Genomic DNA, 18,445 nt, shown 5'->3' with positions numbered 1-18,445 from the left:
AGCCCAAAAAACATGACAGGAGCAAAAGGAAGCTGCTTTGGGTTCAGAGGGTTAAGTAGTTTCTGCAGGTCTCCTTTTGTATGACAGACTTAACAAGGTCTGGAGCTGTTTGAAAAAGTTTTGATAAGAGACTTTGTTCTTTAATCAGCGCTGGTCCGCTCTGAAGCTGAAGATCCAACGAGACCCAAATGTCCTCACTGCTTCGCCCGATGCTTCACCGAGAATGACAGGAGATGGTGAAATCTGTGATTTTGCTCTAACACTTCGAGGCAGAAGCTGTTATATTTGTCCTGATCAGAACTGAACGTTGTTGGTTTTTTTTATTTTTTTCAAGAGTTTTGATTAAAATTACTGATCAAAACATAAAAGACGCCACCGATTCATTTGCAGCTCCTGGTTTTCCCACAGTTTGAATTAAAGACGATGTTGGGAAACAATAAGAAGCCCTTTGAAGGAGAGTAATTAGGTCTTTGGTTTCTACTTGAACACATTTTTAAAAGGTGAATGAACCGATATGACAGCCCCGTAAATAATCCCAGCGGCCAAAGCCAAGTGGAATCGATGCAGGAAATGTCAATACCCCTGAAAAGATGCTCTCTGAGTGGACTGAGAAGAAAACAACACAATGCGGCGCTGACGGAAATGCTACGACACGAGGGAAGGAAATCAGGTATCAGATTGGTGGCGGAGATTTCTTTCCATTTTTTAAATTTCATTCAGTGTGTTGCAGATGAGCACTACAAGCTCTGGAGTGCCTCAAAGAAGCACAGCCACCCACAACAGGCCATGATATCACTGCACAAACGGTGTATTGTCATCCTGGGCCTCACAACAGACGTAAAAAGGCTGCGTGTTCAGTGAGTAATCACACAGCCGCATGTTGCTTTGTACGTATAGGCAAGCTGGTTATCAAACGGCGGCTTTTACTGTACGCCACTAGTCTGTGTGCTATTGTGTCCGTGTGAAGGACGAGCTGCCCCAGTTAGGCTCAGCAGTGAAAAGACGGTTAGCTCTCACAGCGAGGGCCTCACACTTTCCCACCCAGCCTACATGTTCCTGAGGCATTTATGTGTCTCTGAAAACATGTTTCAGTTGTGGCATTGTTCCGGCGATGCTCCCTCGCCCCAATGTGCGCCGCATCAGGAGCGTTAATCACTCCGAAGGCGTCTCTCAGGCTGAGGCTCAGGTTGTCTTCTCACGCTCTCAACTCGCTTTCCCACCACTTCATCTGCCTTTTTAACAGATGTCACAATGAGATTCAGGTTATCCTCAATCATTAATTATCTCTGTGTGTGTCAGGGGGTCGACCAGTGTGTGTTTTTCAGGGATATCTGGAACACATGTATGTATATTTGCGGTAAATATGAAAGTTTTGGGGTGAAAATTTGGAACGAAACGACCTCCAGAAACACTGAGTTGAACTGTCCTTGTTAATTCATGTTTACACCTGCTTATTAACCTTCTCAGCTTCAAGTCCCACCAGCAGGATTTTAACGTAATGCTCTAAAAAATTGCAAAAACTACAATACTTATCAGAGCCAGAAACTGTAAAACTGCCATTCCAACAAATCTAAGCCTAAAATCACAATATTTCATCAAAAATATTTATATTCTAAGTGTGTCATTATTTAAAAATTGCCAACGATTTCCTCTAATTATGTAAAACTAAAGGTTTTGCTCCACTCAGCAGCTGCGACCAACATGACAAAAGTTCTATTTTCAGCTGAACTGCAGGCTGTGTAAAGGATGTAAAGTATTTTTCCAGTGGTGGTAACACAGGTAGGGTCTTAGAGAAATGCTGCACCTGTTGATTCCAGCTTTTGGTTTTTGTAAAATTGAACTTAAATGTTTTATAGCTCCACCTTCATCTTGTGCTGTTTCCATAGAGGTGCAGGACTTTATATTGCAGGGATAAATGAACCTACAGTGAGTGAAAATGGGACCAGAGCAAAGAAATGGACAGAAACGGGCGAAAATAGAACATTTTAAATATTTCTGCTTCAGTGTTGATTGGTTGTTCCTTATGACGTGTAACCAATCAGTTACTGCTGACTTCTAAATTAAATATTATGTTCTTATGCTGTTTTTTTGTCCTAGAGATTGCTTTTATTTCCCTTTTGCTTTTTTTACTGTGTTTTATTTTTATTTATTTTATCTTATCTTTTTGCTTCCTTGCTGTTATATTGATGAATGGCGAAATACTCTTTTTTTGTTTTGTCTTGTCATTCGATCAAGTACCTGCCTGTCGGGTTCAATGTGTTTTTTGTTTCAGAATGCCAATGCTATCATCTGTTTTCCGCAAAACAAATCTACCCACAGGGATTAATACAGTAACCTTGAACCCTGAACTATGAACCTAGTGTTCGGAGTGTTGCAGAGATCAAACGGTGGCTGCATCAGACCCGAAAAAAACCAACACAGATGAGGAAAAAATGCTGAAAATATCATCCATTAATCAACCTAACTATAAATAGAAGTTAAACTGTAAGTGGAAGAGTCCACCAGCAACGCAAACTATTTTAACACCTTTACTAACAGACTACATAGTACACAAGGAACCATATACACAGCATGTCCAAAAGAAAAAAACCACTAGATGTCCTGCTACATCGGGTCAACACTTTTCTGTCAATTCTGACCCACAATCCTCTGCACGGTTACAACATGGTGTCTTATACAGAAATAAATTACACCTCATGTTGTACTGCAGACTGTGAGCAAGACGGTCAAAGCTTAAGATGCAACATTATGATGACGTAGGATGCTTCGGTAGAGGTCAGCTCATACGCAACTGGTCTTTTACATTGATGCTGATGCAAATCCAACATCTCCTGCTTCACATTAAAATCACACAACAAGCAAACCCTGGCATGACAGTTGTTGGAAGCACCTGTTGCAAAAGTTCAACAAAAACACGTCGACATTGTGCGATTTTTCTGACTTTTTTGGGAAACAGATCCGCTCTAAATGTGTCAGGGAGCAACAGAACAGAGAAAGAGAGCCGTCAGACCAGGAGCTGCTCGCTTCCAACTTCTCAGCGAGTTCGTCGGCTCCTTTTGCTGCGTCCTGCAGTGTGGAAAATTACCCACAAAGTGTGCAACAGGAGTTAGCACGAGCTTCAGATACACCTGCAGCTCTTGTGTTTCTGGCGGAGCAGCTGCTCAGAAGCAGTTTGCTGTGATGCATCCACGGTCGTCACCACTGGAGCAACTTTAAAACTCATTATCAGTGATTTTAGTTATTTTTTTTTAGCTGTTTTAAGAATATCTGCCGCATTTCTAAGAGATGCACAAAAGAGCGCTGTTGCCTCCTTCGGCCGTTGCTGGGAGTCCTGGGTTCCAGTCCTCTACTTTACGGCCTGGCGGTGATATAAAAGAGCCTCTAAACTCTCCCGAGCTGGCATTACCATAAGTAAACCCCGCAAAGCACGTCATCGCTGTGGGCAAATATCAGGGTGGCACAGGTTCCCTGCTCTCTCTGCAGCAGAGCACAATCCTGGGCCTTATAGAAACGGGGGGGACGGACTGACACTCCAGGGACGATCTTTTCACTCGCTGCCATCTTCCCGCTCTTTTCCTCCTCCTTCTCTTTCCTTTCTAAAGCGGGGTTTGGGGAGTGTGGCATCATTGTGCCACTTTCTGGATTTAGTCTAAATCCTGCTTGCCAGCTCTCATTTTCTATGCTCTAATCTTCAATTTCTCTGCTTTTAAAAAGAGACCAACTCTCAATCCCTTCTTAACAAAAAAAAAAAAAAGAAAAGCGAGGCCACCAAAACTTTCTCCTCCTGGTTATCTCTGCTCCTCCTGGACTCATTATCTCTCCTTCCCTTCCTTTTCTTTTTTCCTCCCCTCCTCTTCTATTCCTCCCTTCGTCGTCTCCTGCTCTCCCAGGGAGGAATGTGGCTGTGTGGGCCAGTGTCAACTGTGGTCTATCTGTTGTCGTAGCCAGCAGCCCGAAGGCTCAGAGTCAACAGGGCTGGAGCGCCGGCTGCAGCCGCCTGCCGCTGCGCTAAGTGAATAATTGCACTGTAAGACGACCGCTGCTTCACGGCTACACCACCGCACACACCACTCGCACTTTACACGCCCACACAAAGCCGCGCACACACACACACCTGACAAAAACACGCTGGAAACAGCTGGTTTTGCTCTGAAAAGGCTCCCCAAGTTCCAGCGCCGAAGCCGAAAGATTGTAGGCCACAAGGAAACTTTTTTTTTTTTTCCTTTCCAGTGGCACATTCTGCAGTGTTTTGGCTTCTCTAATGAGTTATGACAGGGTTTGTCCTGAAACTCAAAGAAAACATGCAGCTCTGTGCTCGAGTAGAGTTCCTGCTTAACCCTCTGAAACCCGACGGCAAGTTTTAAAATTGTATTATCTTCTAAAAAAACCTGCAATTACACCATTGGTCAAAGGCAGAAGCTGCGAAAACTGAGAAAGTTACTGTTTTTGAACCAATCATCTGTATTTTGTTGGAAAACTTAACTCTAAATTCAACATATTTCATCAAAATCACTTAATTCTACATGTGCATCTTAAAAATTCATCAAATATTTTTCAAAAAATCAAACTAAATGCTGCAGAAAATTAAGAAATTCTGCGCTCCTCGTTGCAACAGAGGAGGTTTTAGGTGATGTAGGCTGAACTGCAGGTTGCGTTTATGTGGAATAGAGAGGAGAAAGTATGAAAAGAAGAAAAAAATAATGTAAGAACTGAAACATCTATTTTTTTCTAGTATTGTCACACATCAGGACACATTTGTTTGTTTTTATGACACAGTTTTTTAGTTTCTTTTGCCCCCAGTTTTCAAATAAATCAAACATTTGTCTTTTTAATGGTTTATGACATAACTTTCTTGCACAATACTTATAGTTTATTGGTACTAGTGGTCTTGTTTCCATACCCAGAAACTGGAGTTCTGAGGGTTTAAACAGCAGCGTCTCTAAGTTCCAGTTGATATCCAGCACCTCTCTATAAACAGGGTTACAAAGTTCTTAATAAGTTAAGAGAAAGGGCGATAAGACTAAAGTAAAAGTGAAAGTAAAAATCCATTCTCAGGCCCAAAGTGTTTCTACAAACTGAAGTTAGTCGAGGAACGCATTTGAAAGTGCTGCAAGTATTTAAAGGTACATCGTTGGACATGAAAACGTGGATAAAGTTTAAAATAAAGAACGTTCTCTGTGCATTTATAAACCCACCTAAAGATCCCAGGCGTGGTGCAAGTAAAGCAGATCAATGCCGGCGTGTTCCATGTGTTTTAGTCCCAAAGGGTTTCATTTCACTTTCAGGTTCTGGTCATTTTCTCGCTGACCGTGGGATCATGTTTCACTGCAATGTAAAGTCCTGCACCTCTATGGGAACGGCACAACCATGACTAGAAGTAGAGAGAGTCATGCAGCCGTAAATTGTAAAAAATGATTTCTTTACTTTCCACTTTTATCTGCAGCACTTTCACAAACATCACCTGAATAACTTTAGTTTGTAGAAACACTGCAGGCAGGGGGGATTACAATATCATCAACGGTTTGTAGTTTCACTTTTACTTTAATCTTATTGTCCTTTATCTTGTTAAGGACTTTGTAACCTTGTTTATGGAGAAGTGCTATATATAAATCAAGGCTATTAACAGAGTGCACTAAAACACAGAGACGCTGCTGTTTTAACCCTCTGGGCTGTTGTTCACATTTTTACTCGCTGTGGGTTCATTTTTCATTGTAATATAAAATCCTGCACCTCTATGGAAACAGAACAACCTGGTTTGAAGGACTCAGAAATGTCTTCTGTGCAGTATGGCAAAGTTATAAAGCCATGAATCACAGGAAAACAAGAAGCAATAGCGCTTTTTCTTTGATTATTTATCTGACAAAAGTCCAAACACTGCCTGCAGTTCAGTCGAAAAGTTCCTGATTGCTTTTCTTTGTCACATGTTGGTCACAGTTGAGTCACTGACGGCTTCATTGTTGGGCCGAGGAGTGTTGGAGTTTTGTTTTTTTTACAGAATCTGTTTAGTGCAAACTGTGGCGAATCTTTACATGATGAATGTCGAATCAAGGGATTTGGTTAGTTTTCCCAACACAAGTGAAAGACACAAGCACAATATGTTCAAAACCAGCAGGAAAGTTCTACCTCACAGTTACCGGCTCTGATAAATGGTGTGCATCTACAAGCCAGCGAGGCTTTCAAACCAGTTTGGGGTTAATAGCGTTAACACCAGTAAAACAGATCTAATTTAACCGAGACAGGTTATGAGTAAGTAAACACAGGAGATGATTTACTAAGTGTGTATTATCAACACAACGATTAAAAGAAATATTGCAGCTGTGAATTACTCGACCCTGAGGTGTCGTTTAGATTGGAAACAATAAAGGGCCGAGAGCAGAGCCCTGGGGAACCCCAAAAGTAATGGCTGCACTGCTGAAGCGAATCTTCCCAAAGCCCTCCAGTAAGAGCCAGTTAGTTTAAATTTGAAATGATCGGAAAAATGGTTATTATTCAAGTTTCTCAAGCCATTCTTAAACAACACCTAATTCCAAAACATCCTCCGAGGACGAGTGAATATTAAAATCTAATAAAATACCAGGTGCTAAAATGGTAAGAAAAAAAAACAAAAAAACTCTCCCTCCACTGAACTCTCACTCGACTGAACTCTTGAACCACCTACACTCTGGCTGACGCTCTCGTACGGGGGATGCTGGGAGAGCCTGACAGCCTAACGTGGATGTGATTAATAGTGCAGCCTCTGATGCCATCTAAATTATGCCAGACAGCGACTGGACGCTGCTGAAATGAGTGAGTGTGTCTCGGTGTGAACACTGACGTACCGGTCTTTCTCAGCGGGAAGTCATCCCGGGGGTTGTAGACGCCCAGCACAGGGTGGTTGTAGGTGGACACGCCGGTCTGTGGAGGCGAGCTCTGGTCCAGAGAGCTGTGCTGGGTTTTGCTGCAGAAAACAAAAAACCACAGCGTTAAAGACGATCACAAAACGTGTGCAACAAAAGGCCAAACCCCCGACGACACCTGGGGCTGAATGAGCAACTAGCTAACGAACTTCGTGGCTGTCACGGATCTGTATGATTAAACCATCATGTAAATCCCTTGGCGTGGACGCAGACATGTGCTGCCATCTGCTCGCTGCCTACAGAACGAGGTGGCAGGCAAAGTTAAGCCGAGCTGGCTTCGGCCCAAATGCATGTTCCTGACGAGCGGCTGATGGAACCTAGAAAAGGAGAGAAGCAGGCAGATATGGAAAGGCACACTTTGAGCTGCTGAAAGTCGACGCTTGTGGGTGTTTCACTGGGTCACACATCACGGTTATGTAACGTTATTTATCTGGTTATGTGTTTGCATTTTACGGTTTTTGTCCTTTTGTTGTGTCAAAATGAAACGTGTAACTCAATTCAGGAGGTATGAACAATAAAGCTAAAATATTTTACTGTTGTTTCAGGTCATCTCAATAAGCAGCAGCAGTGAAACACAATCTATCAGTTCAGAGATACTCGTCTACCTTCATCCAAAGGCCACAGCAGCATGATCTTGCATATTATTATTATTCAATGATCAGCGTCTAACACAAGGTTTTCGGTATTTTCCTTATAAAAACACAAGAAAATCTTTTAAAAATCACTGAGAAAAAACAGCTTCATAACACACTGTAAAAAAAAAAAAATCCTACTTTTACAGACTACAGCTAACTTTCTGTTTTATTTAATTGTAAAGAAAAGTCTGTAAAATTACAAATATTATCTGTAAATGAACGGAGGAGTTATATAGGTGCAGTTTTATAGAAAATTTACGTCCAAATTTGTACAAAATAAAAATCTGTAGTTAAAATTGTAGCTGTTTATATAAATGCTCATGACTGTTCAATCAATTTATTGTTTTTCTTGCAATTTCAAGATAAAATTCAATTTAATATTTATGTGTACCTTTACATTAAGCATGTGTAATTCTGGACACACAATTTATTATAATGTTATCACTTTATTTTATTGATTTATTTTTTTTTTTGACTCCGGTGTTGGTTTCCATTTTTTGGGTTGAATATTGGACATTTTCAACTCAATAAAATAAACACAAGTGGTTTGGAATCAATAGAGGAGTGTACTTTATTTGCATTTTAAAATATATAACTATTGTAATCACGTGTTTATGCTTCATTGAAGAATAATCCAACAACAAATCTGCAGAACTTTTGGGTCTATGAGCTTACTCAAAGTGTTTAACTGACGGAATTCAAGAAAAATCTGTAAAATAATGTTTTACTGCAGAATTTTCAGGGCTATCGGTTTTATTAAAGGCATTCAATCATAATAATTAAGGGGCAAAAAAGCTTAACTGCAGAACTTTCAGGTTTAGCAGTAGATTTAAGGTGTTTTTAGTAAAATTTCAGGGGGGAAAAAAGCAAAACATGTAGGGCTATGAATCACTTTAAAGCATTTGATTGAAAGAATTTGGGAAAAAATCCGTAAAATATTGATTAACCACAGAACTTTCAGGCTTATTGAAGGTGTTCAATCATAATAATCCAGGTGAAATCTGTAGGATCAAACTGCTTAACTGCACAACTTTCAGCTCTATCAGTGTATTGACGGTGCAAAAACTGTCAAATAAAACTGCTTCCCTCCAAAACATGTCATCAAACTTCCTGTACATTTATTGTTTCAGCACGGTGTTTAAATTAGGACACTTCCTGGCTATTTGTGTACGATTCTTTATTCAGTGTGAGAGAATATAAAGACGTGCTACAGGTGACAAAGAGGAAACATGGAGTGTGCACACCTGCTAAGGGCTCCAGAGATGCTACAATAAACATTCAAGGCCGAGTCGTCGGCGTAAGAGCCCCTATCATCGGGTTGCAATATCCTGCTCTCACGTGGACGTGCGCGAGCGTGCATGTGCGTCTTTGTTTTGTAACGCCTCTCGATGCGTCTCTCAGTCGGCCTCTCACGGTAACGCAGGTGAGGAGGAGAGGAAGCTCGCTGACAGATTAAGACACAAGCCGATGCATTATTCATCCGCTGTCAGGGAGAGAATTACCATCCAAACTTATAATGATCCGCTGCTCGATTCTGCCGTTCTCCACCGCTTACGATCATTACAAACCGCTGGGAATATAGGAACGCTAGCCGAGGCATTGAAATTGTTTTGACAGCGGTGGTATTGATTTATCCATATGAGGAAGATGATGATGTCAAAACGTGTCACTAAGTTTCTGGCTGGAGCTGGCTGCACCCTGTGAGCTCAACCTCCGCTGTTTTTTTTTGTCTCTATTTAATGAAGCAGAAGATGTTGCTCACCGGTACCAGTAAGGAGCGTCGTTGGGGAGGCCTCCCTGGTTGAGGCTCCGCTGGGCCAACGCCTTCTTCTTGTTCAGGACAAACTCCTGGAGACGCATCTTCACCTCAGTGCTGGCCACAGCGCCTGAAAAATATCACAGTGGGATGTAGTTTATGGTGATATTTTAAACAGTTTCTTCCTTTCCTTTAGTACGTTTCTCCTGCACGTAACCTTTTCATAACATTTCATTTCACACAACCTCAACGTACGAGCAGCTTCCTCGCCGGTTCATCAATGTTTTCAGTGGAGCCACATTCCCTCAGACTACATTCCTGTGCTTATAGATGTGGGGTTATGGTGCATAAACGATGTTTTTGGTTGGCTCAGCTGACCAATCAGAGCCAAGAAGGGGGCCTAAAGGTCTCATCTAGGGAATTTATGCAGATTATCAACTTTCTAAGAAAGTCAAAACACACCAAATCTTCTCCTGTTGGCTGCAAGAGTGAACATAAGAGTCTTCATGCACTCCCACCATCTGAGGAACTGAATAACCAGTGGATTACTTTTACTATTAATGGAAATGTTAGCGTGTTGTGTGACTAATGCAAGGGTCGGCAACCCGGAGCCACATGCGGCCCTTTCGTACCTCTGCTGTGGCTCCTTGTAGCTTTGGAAAATAATGAGTATTTAATTGAAATGTATTTTATTTTAGTTCATTACTTTTAAAATGTAGTTCTACATTTGAAGATTATGGTGCTCTTATAACATTAAAATAAAACATGTTTAATTTTTCTCTCAATATGCGTCACAACCGCCTTTCTCCCTAAGTCTGACGACTTTCCAAATTCTCTTGGCGACTTTTTTTTTTTGGTCAAAAGCGACTCACTACAAATCTAGCGACTCTTTCTGCTGTTTGAGACTCTGACGTGAAATCGTTCTGCAGTTACTGTCCTCAACCAGACGTCTGCTGCAGGTGGATGATTTAAGTTCGGCTTTTTATTTCATGAACATGAGGAGGACTCAAATAGATATTGAGTATTTTATTTGAAAGTAACCTTCAACCCAGCGCCGATTTTTTTTTTCGGAGTTCAAAATGTTTCGCTGCAGAAATAAATTTTTTGTTTCCTCTGTAGCAGCTCACTGATTTCATAAATGCAACACAATAGTTTTAATACATAGCGTAAAGGTAAAAACAACATATGCTGTCTGTGTGATCTCCATTTTGGATGTCACAAGGGTTGGGCTAATGTTACTATTAGTTTGGACAAGTTCTGAGCAGGTTGTTGTGTTTTCATGTGACCTGCTGTACTTCAGTTTTACCTAAACTCTTCCCGTGTTTACATCTGTTTACTTCTCTCCTGCTCTCTATGATCACATAAACTGTATTTTAACACAGCTGATACCAAATGTGAGTCTCACACACTCATATCTGTGTCAAGGCTCTGAACTATCAACCACAGATGCAGAGAGAGTCTTCTTCCTAAAGGAGGCGTGGACACCTTCAGCTCAGCCACATTTCAGACTACAGACACTGAAACATCCCGTTTAGAACAGAACTAAAATAAGAAGTTACACAGTCATGGTAAAAAATTCGCCATGTTTGCAGTTTTTTCAGCTGACATTGAAAGACATTCTGGGGACATGTGACACTTTGATTAATTTGCTAAAAAAGGGGAAGAATGTGGGACTTTAAAGCAACAAGAAGGGGAAAGATCTGCTGCAGCGACGTACAGTTTGAGGAAAATCCTGTAGATGTGCATAATAAGGGTTTAATTACACATATGAACTGTCCACAGCAGCTGAAGTTGTAGAAAGTCTGCGATGGAGCATGAAAAATAGGCTAAATTATCATGGACATTTCGTAGTTTCCAGCCATGATTCAGATGTCTCATTATACTAAAGTTTAACTTTAAACGCACTCATTTCATTTCCCTTCAGGAAGCTCCAGCATTTAGACAGATCCCTAAACTGTCACTGAGTCTATGTGATGTGTACAAGAAGCTAAATATTCAAATTCAAGACTTTAAGGAGGTCGATGAGAAGACAGGTGGACTCTTTTTGCACCGCCGTTGTCTTTTCCTGCTTCCTTTGACGGCAAAGTGTTTGAGAAAATGTGTTTTAACTATTTGAATGCAGCCCGTGTTTTTCACGGATGCATCAACCAAATAACTTGAGCACCATTTATACACACATCTCAGCTTTCATGAAAAATGGATTCTTTAAGGAGGAAACTTTTGCCTTACAAGAGAGAAATAGCGGTTAACAAACATTGCTGCTCCAATGTGCATCCACTTCACCCTGATCTTGCAGTTTGAGATGACAAACTATGACTTCTCCTGTCTTCCAGCTTTAATTATCACAATGCAACATCAGTCCTATGTAGAGCTGAAACATTTCAGTTAGCTGGCTGACAGAAAATCAATCCTTCTTTTTACAACAGTCAAGTCATTTATCAATCAAACACACCCGAATGTCTCCACTGTGAGAAAACAGCACTTTTTCTGTTTATATGTAACCGTAAATTTGGGACGTTTTTCATCAATCAGTTGAGAAAATAACCGGCGGATTATGAAATAATAATTAGACGCAGCTCTTTCGGTTCATCCGCTGCCTCCTAAAAGTGGGATTTCTTGACCATAACAACAAGAACGCAGGAAAAAGACCCCAAAAAATGATGCAAAAACGCTGAGAAACTTGAACAAACCGCACTCGCGCCGACATGCGAGAGCAAACACTGCAATCCTCTCTCCCTCTACCTCGCACACATACGCTGGAATGGCCCGGACGCAGCCTCGATCCGTTTTCCATATAGAGTGTAAACTGCTCTCAAGGACTCCTGTCCACTTGCTTTCAATGAACTGTTGAGAGACATCCAGCAGGCAGCGGTAATAACTCGGCCGAGCCCCCGCCAAGGCCACCGGGCTAATACAGCTCGTTTACCGCAGTAAATATACAGGTTCTCCAAGTAAAATGGAAACACACACACACACACACACACACACACACTTGCATGCATAGAAACGCACAAACACAACGGATTCTTTCAACCTTGGGAGCTTTTTTTGAATGAAGACTAATTTCTGACGCTGGCAGATGCGACTAAACGACCCGACTGTGAAGCTAAAATTCACTGGACTTCTGTATTTTAACCAAAGTATCATTAACTGACTTCAACGCGGGTTAAAAATGTCAACGTAAAGGCAATAAATGTGAAATTTATTGATATTTACAAGCTGCTACGGTGGAGTTGTGCCTGTTTCTTGTTCTGTTACTCGTATTTTATCTTTTACTAACCCTCTGAACCAAAAGGAGTTTCGAGGTTTTGTTTTTTGGCTCCCGTCACATTTTTGCTCCCAGTGTGGCTTCATTTTTTATCCTCCACATAAAGTCCTGCACCTCTATGGAAACAGAAGAGCAGAGAGAACTAAAATATGTCCTTTTTTTTGGCAATATAACACAATTAAATGTTTCTAAGAGCCTCCTGAAAAAATGTCTACATACTTTAAATATCTTATTATTTACAGTTTAGCCTAAAAGTCCCTGAATTTTATTTACATGATTGTTGCTCGCAGCTGATTCACTCATAACCTCTCAGTTGCAGCAAGAAGCCCAGAATTTTGCATTTTTTACAGAATCTGATTTGTGCCAACATCTTATTTTTGGCAAATTTTCAAATGAGAGACTTCGAATAAAGTGTTTTCGATCAAATGTCTCACATCTTAGCCCTTTGATTTGGTTAATTTTTGACAATTCTCTGTTTTTACAGCTTCTAGTTTTGACAAAAGGTATATTTTTGGCTTTTGTTTTTTCCAGATAAGGCTCAGAGGGTTAAAACCATAATGCGTTACAGCTGCGAATCTCATTTTCTTACATGTTTTTTCTTACATGCTGTAGGGAAGGTGAAATAAAACGATAATGTTTTTGAGATATAATGTAAATTTTCACCTAGAAATTAACCTCAACATGTTTTCGGACTGTGTGGGAGGAAGCTGGAGAACCCAGAGAGAACCCACACTGCACGGGGAGAACATGGAGACTCCATGCAGAAAGATCCTGGTTGTCCTCACCGGAACGAGAACCGGAGACCTTCTAGCTGCGAGGCGACGGCGCTAACCACCGAGCCACCTTGCAGCCCTGGTTTAAATATGATCGTTTTATATGTTGTCTGACATGATGCAAAAGAAGATGCTTGGGGTAATTTACAAACATTTCTGACTCCACTGTTTGCAATAGTCTCAACACTGTCTGCAGCGCATGTAGCAGAGCAGATGGTGCGGAGTCAAGCAGTGCCAACTACTGGGTGACATGCATTGCTGGAATCTTAATTGCCATCATTTCTCACCTTTAATACAACTCAAGTGCATTGTATGTATAAACCTATAAGTTTAAATGTATATAAAATACCAGCTCATGCATCAAAATCACACTTTTTACTCCTTAAAACTCAACATCAGCTCCAAAAGTCCAGCTCCGGCTCCAGCTGACAGATATCTGGTAGCAGCCACAGCTCGGCGTTGGATTCACTTTGGATCATTCTGCTGCTACTTACTCTCTTGCCCCCTCTCCTTGTTCTTGAGCAGCTGCAGCTTCTGCTCCCGCTGCTGCTTCTCCAGCTCCTGCTCCAGACGGTGGTTCTCCATCTTCCTCTGGTGCTCCAGCAGCTCCTGCTGGTGCTTCAGAGCCAGAAGCTCTTGTTGCTGCTGCAAGAACATTAAAAAAAAAAAGCACGTCAGTAAAAAAAAAAAACTCATCCAACAGAAGTTGCCACCCTGGGCTTTGGAGGCATCGCATTGGAGAGGCTGTGCGACAAGAAACGCTTTAAGTTGTTGCCGACAGAGTTCAGAACATGTTATTAGCACACAGGCTGCACGATAATGGAGAAACTGACTTTGAAAGATTTAGTTTTTCTGAAATATTTCGATATAAACTCCTTTTAGAAAGACAGAATCATCCGAGAATGATGGGGTGATTTAGTTGAGGAGTGCACCTGCATAGAAAAGCAAAAGTAATTTTAAAAAAAGCTTAAATATGACTGAAGCAACCCGATTGGAACCTTTGCACATATAGTTTAACACTGGCAAAGGCATTCAATGTAGTTCTTATTTTTTTGCTGTGGATGGCATTCAGATCTGGCTTCATCATACAGAGGTTTGTGGTGCTGATTTAAAAGGTCAAACTAATTAGCCGCCTCGTGTAGCGGCAAAAATTAAGTCGCTGCCGACAGAGTTTCCCTGTTTGATCAACATCGTCCTCTCTGTCGCTGAAGTACGTCCACACAAGTGGTGTTTCATTTCTTTTTCTGCTGCACATGTGCAGCCAGAACGTCGACAAACTCTGTGTTTTAAAAGAGAGACAGAAAAACCTTCAAAGTATTTAGAAATCTTTCACTTTAAATCAGAATCTCTTGCAGAAAATGAGAAGTTTTGTATCAAGCAACAAAGTTCGGTTCAAATCACCAACGAGACGACTGCTCGTGCCCACAGCAGTGTCGGTGCCGAAACAATACACCGCGCAGCCGTAAAATTCAGATCAACTTCTCGCAAGCCACATACATTAGGAGCCATTTACCGCTTCTTAAGCCTGATAGGATACCATCACTTCCCGAAGATCGCTCAGCGCAGTCGTTTCATTACTTTCTCGCCTTTAAACATCTATTTACATTCCACTCCTGGGCTGCTTAAGTTGCCATCTGATGTAAATAAGTCCGACAGCTGTTTAAAGCAATAAAATAAAACCTTAGCAATTCTATAAAAACCTCAGGGCCACGCGCTTAAGCCTTTAAATAAATATAAGCAATTTAACTGCGGATGAGGCTTTAGCAAAAACACATAATCCAATCTGCTTACTTCCTCATCACACCAGGAAAAAAGAGAGAGGAGCATCTGTTAGACGCTTTAAACGTATGAAAATCGGTCTTCAAGGCTTCACCGACGGAACAAACCCACCTGTGGCCTCACAGCTTGTCCAGCAACCAAAAGGTCAAAAATAAAACAACCATAAAAACCAAAAACACCTCTTCATCCCACTTAAGTGTCCTTGAATGGGACCGGGGCCGCCGCTGTGAGTCACTGAGGATAAGAGCATCAATTAGATGAAGAAACCTGCCATCACCTTTTCAATCCTGAGGCACCAAATCCAGACTGCCAATTACTCTTTAATGTCTCCGTAATATACAATAAATGTCTGTGCCTGCGCCGGGCCAGCAGCGTAATGACCTCTCTCTCTGATGTGCCAAGGAATTGACATGCCGCCCTCCTCCCTGCCTCATCGCCGCACAACCAGTGGCAATATTTGATTAGTTTACTGTAACGCCGTGTAATCAACTTCTGATTGCGTTTTTTAAGCATCGTAAATAGACGCTGGGCAGCCGGGACATGAACTTGTGTTTACCGTGCGGAGAAAATCAAATGTTTGAGACAAGTCTGCGAATAAATTAGTGGCTGAAGGTGAGGGGAAGGTGAGGCCGGGCTCGTGAGAAAAGCTCATCGGCTCTCTGGCCCGCTTCCAGCCCGACGCCTCGATCTGTTTTTTTTTTTTTTTGGCTTTTCAATCAGGGTTGTCGGGGGATTGAGTGGGTGGGAAGGCTCAAAGTAACCTCCCCGCCCACAGACGAACACACACACAACCCCAAACCCCTGTGGCTCGGCAGACCAGAGATGTACACACTGAATTTCCTTTTGACAAATACTCCGAAGGGCTTCGGGATATCTCCCGCTTTAAGAGAGTTCCCCCGCTGTCGAGACGACGTGGGAACGAGTGTGTGTGTGTGTGTGTGTGTGCAGGCAAACTGCATTCGACTGTGTGTTTGCTGACATTTAAGAGGATGTGTATGTTTTAATGCTGTGTGTGTGTGTGTGTGTGTGTGTGTGTGTGTGTGTGTGTGTGTGTGTAGCAGCTGTGAATGGGGTTGATTGAGGCCGGGCCTCCCTGCTCAGGCTGTGCGTCACCGGCTGCAGCCCACCGCGGCATCCCTCAGCGTCGCAGCACAGAAAACACACGGAGGGATACGGCGGCTTATAGGTGGACCTGCAGGGCGTCTGAACGCAAGGAAGACGAGGAAAGACTGGCAGGAATGCTCTTTTGATACAGACGTGGGAACCATAAGATCAGTGTGTGGATGATTGTAAAAGGAAAAAGACGGCTCTTTAACTCACTTACTTTTTATTATTATAAACTTGATGTTGTTCTTTAACAGTCTGAAGGTTTTTCATTTTTATTTGATGGCAAGAAATCTGAGCTGAAACTATTATTTTCCCAATTAATCATTTAGTTTATAAACTGTTAAATGATATTTTGTGTTAATGTGTTTGATCAAGGATATGAAATAGAATGCAGTTTCTTAAAACAAATGCGTCAAAGCTGTCAAATTCATTCAGCGTTTCTTGGTGTTTAGTTTGGATCCACATGTTAATTTAAGGTTTTAGTGGTTTGTGTTCCCCTTCAGAGCTATTTTGTTTGTTGTGCTTCTCTGAAATTCACATTTTTAATAATTTGTAATTGAATTAGGTTGAGAAGAATGTTGATAAATGTAATTATTTGAATAAAAATAATCAAAATCACTCAAAAAAGTACTTAAAAACCGATTAAAAAAGGTTCTTTACTGAAGAAAATACCTCTATCTTGAAAATTGTTCCTTTAAGAACCTATTTTTAACCAAGTTCATGCTGATCAGAACCACTTTCTGGTGGTTCTTTGAGGCACTTTCAGGTTTCTTTAAAGAACTAATCAACGTCCTGAAAAAAAATCCTCCATGTTTCCTCAAAGTTGTCTAACTTTCCATCTACTCACTGCATCCTTGAGGTTTGTTTTATCTCTTACCAGACGTCCCTCCTCTGATACCAACAAAGCGTTGGCTTTGTCATGTTTCTCTGGTTTGTCACCTTCGACGGCTGATGTGTGTTTTATTGCCTTCTTTGAACTTGCATCTCTTGATGTGATGTGTCGGCGTTTTGGCACTTTGGATCAACCATCCCTCAAATCAGCCAATTATCCAATCACAGCCGGCTGCTAATACTGGTTTGCATCCTGTTTCTGTCTGTTTTGTTCTGCTGAAGACACAGTTGGGTTGTTTATCGCTGAATAAAAGTTGCATTTTGCTGGATTAACTTCCTGCTAAGAGTCAGCATCTTTATTGTTCTAATTTGAAGGATGAAATTGAGGAAACAAGGAAGAGAAAAGAACAGGAAGGAGAGAGGAGAGGAAGAAAGACGAGATAAAGGAATGAAAGAAGAAGAAAATCAGGAATGAAAAGAGAGCGAGGCTTCCTGTACAAACCAACTGGCACATGAGAAATAAATTACATTCAAACTAATGTAATCCACTGCAATCTAATCTTCTGCCCCCACAATCCATCTTTAGACATTTTATTCTAAGTCCTCCCCCCTACAATAAGTAGTTCAGCTGCGTGCATTACAATTTCATATGACAGCGGTAATATTCTTAAAAAAGAACAAACAGAGGAATATTTTCGTATGACATCTCAGCCCCACAGGAGCGCTCCGGCGCTCTCGGGGGCCCTGATGTATTAAAGCTGCAGAGTGTGGGCGGGATGATCTAGATTCACTTTGTATTTCCAGGTCACTACGACACACGCCAGCGATCCCGGCTCCCATTTTGTGCGATTTCCACCAAAACAAAACGTATCCCACCGCGCTCCGCTCCGAGCACACAGCATATATCATCGGATATTTAAAGTAACGACGGGGCTGAGGGTTACGTAACCGGAGCAACAACAGTCACACGTTTTCTGAATCCAAACACATCCTTATATTGCTCTTATCCGTCCACGGCGAGCGCAGCCAAAGTGCCTCCTTGTTCTGCGCTTCGTCTCGGCTCAAGTGATTTAAAGCTGCTCGCTGCTGCTGCTGAGTTTAGTCTGTTAATGAAGAATCCCGTGGCAGACGAAATTAAGAGCCGTCTCTGCTCTGTTTAGGAAACTTTTAGAGAGAGTTGCTTTCAGGCTGCTGCCTTTCGGAGGGCTTGGATTAACTCTTTTACCGCTGCTCCTTTTAGCTGCTCTTGAACTTTAACCCTCTGGAACCCAAAGCTCGCCCCGCAGGGTTGAAAGGGAAGATATCCTTCTAATTTATCAGAAACTGTAAGAGAATCCATGGATCTGTAACTAACAGAGGATAGTAGTCGACCCCTGTTCTGCAACATAATGCTGGTTCAG

At 41.7% G+C, this 18,445-nt stretch overlaps 1 protein-coding gene across 1 annotated transcript in view; it reads right to left on the bottom strand.

Annotated features, from left to right (window-relative positions):
• LOC103361290 (histone deacetylase 4-like) overlaps window positions 1–18,445 on the bottom strand; it is a 79,879-nt gene that overhangs the window by 27,119 nt on the left and 34,315 nt on the right. Inside the window, exons 5-7 of the mRNA XM_008287331.1 lie at window positions 13,823–13,973; window positions 9,294–9,417; window positions 6,819–6,937 (exon numbers count right to left, since the gene is read on the bottom strand). Of these exons, the coding sequence (XP_008285553.1) occupies window positions 6,819–6,937; window positions 9,294–9,417; window positions 13,823–13,973 (394 nt within the window). The remainder of the gene's footprint in view (window positions 1–6,818; window positions 6,938–9,293; window positions 9,418–13,822; window positions 13,974–18,445) is intronic.

The sequence above is a fragment of the Stegastes partitus genome, unplaced genomic scaffold (assembly GCF_000690725.1).
Source record: "Stegastes partitus isolate 25-593 unplaced genomic scaffold, Stegastes_partitus-1.0.2 Scaffold495, whole genome shotgun sequence".
In the NCBI taxonomy this organism is placed as follows: Eukaryota; Metazoa; Chordata; class Actinopteri; family Pomacentridae; genus Stegastes; species Stegastes partitus.
This window is presented reverse-complemented; position numbering and strand designations above follow the sequence as displayed.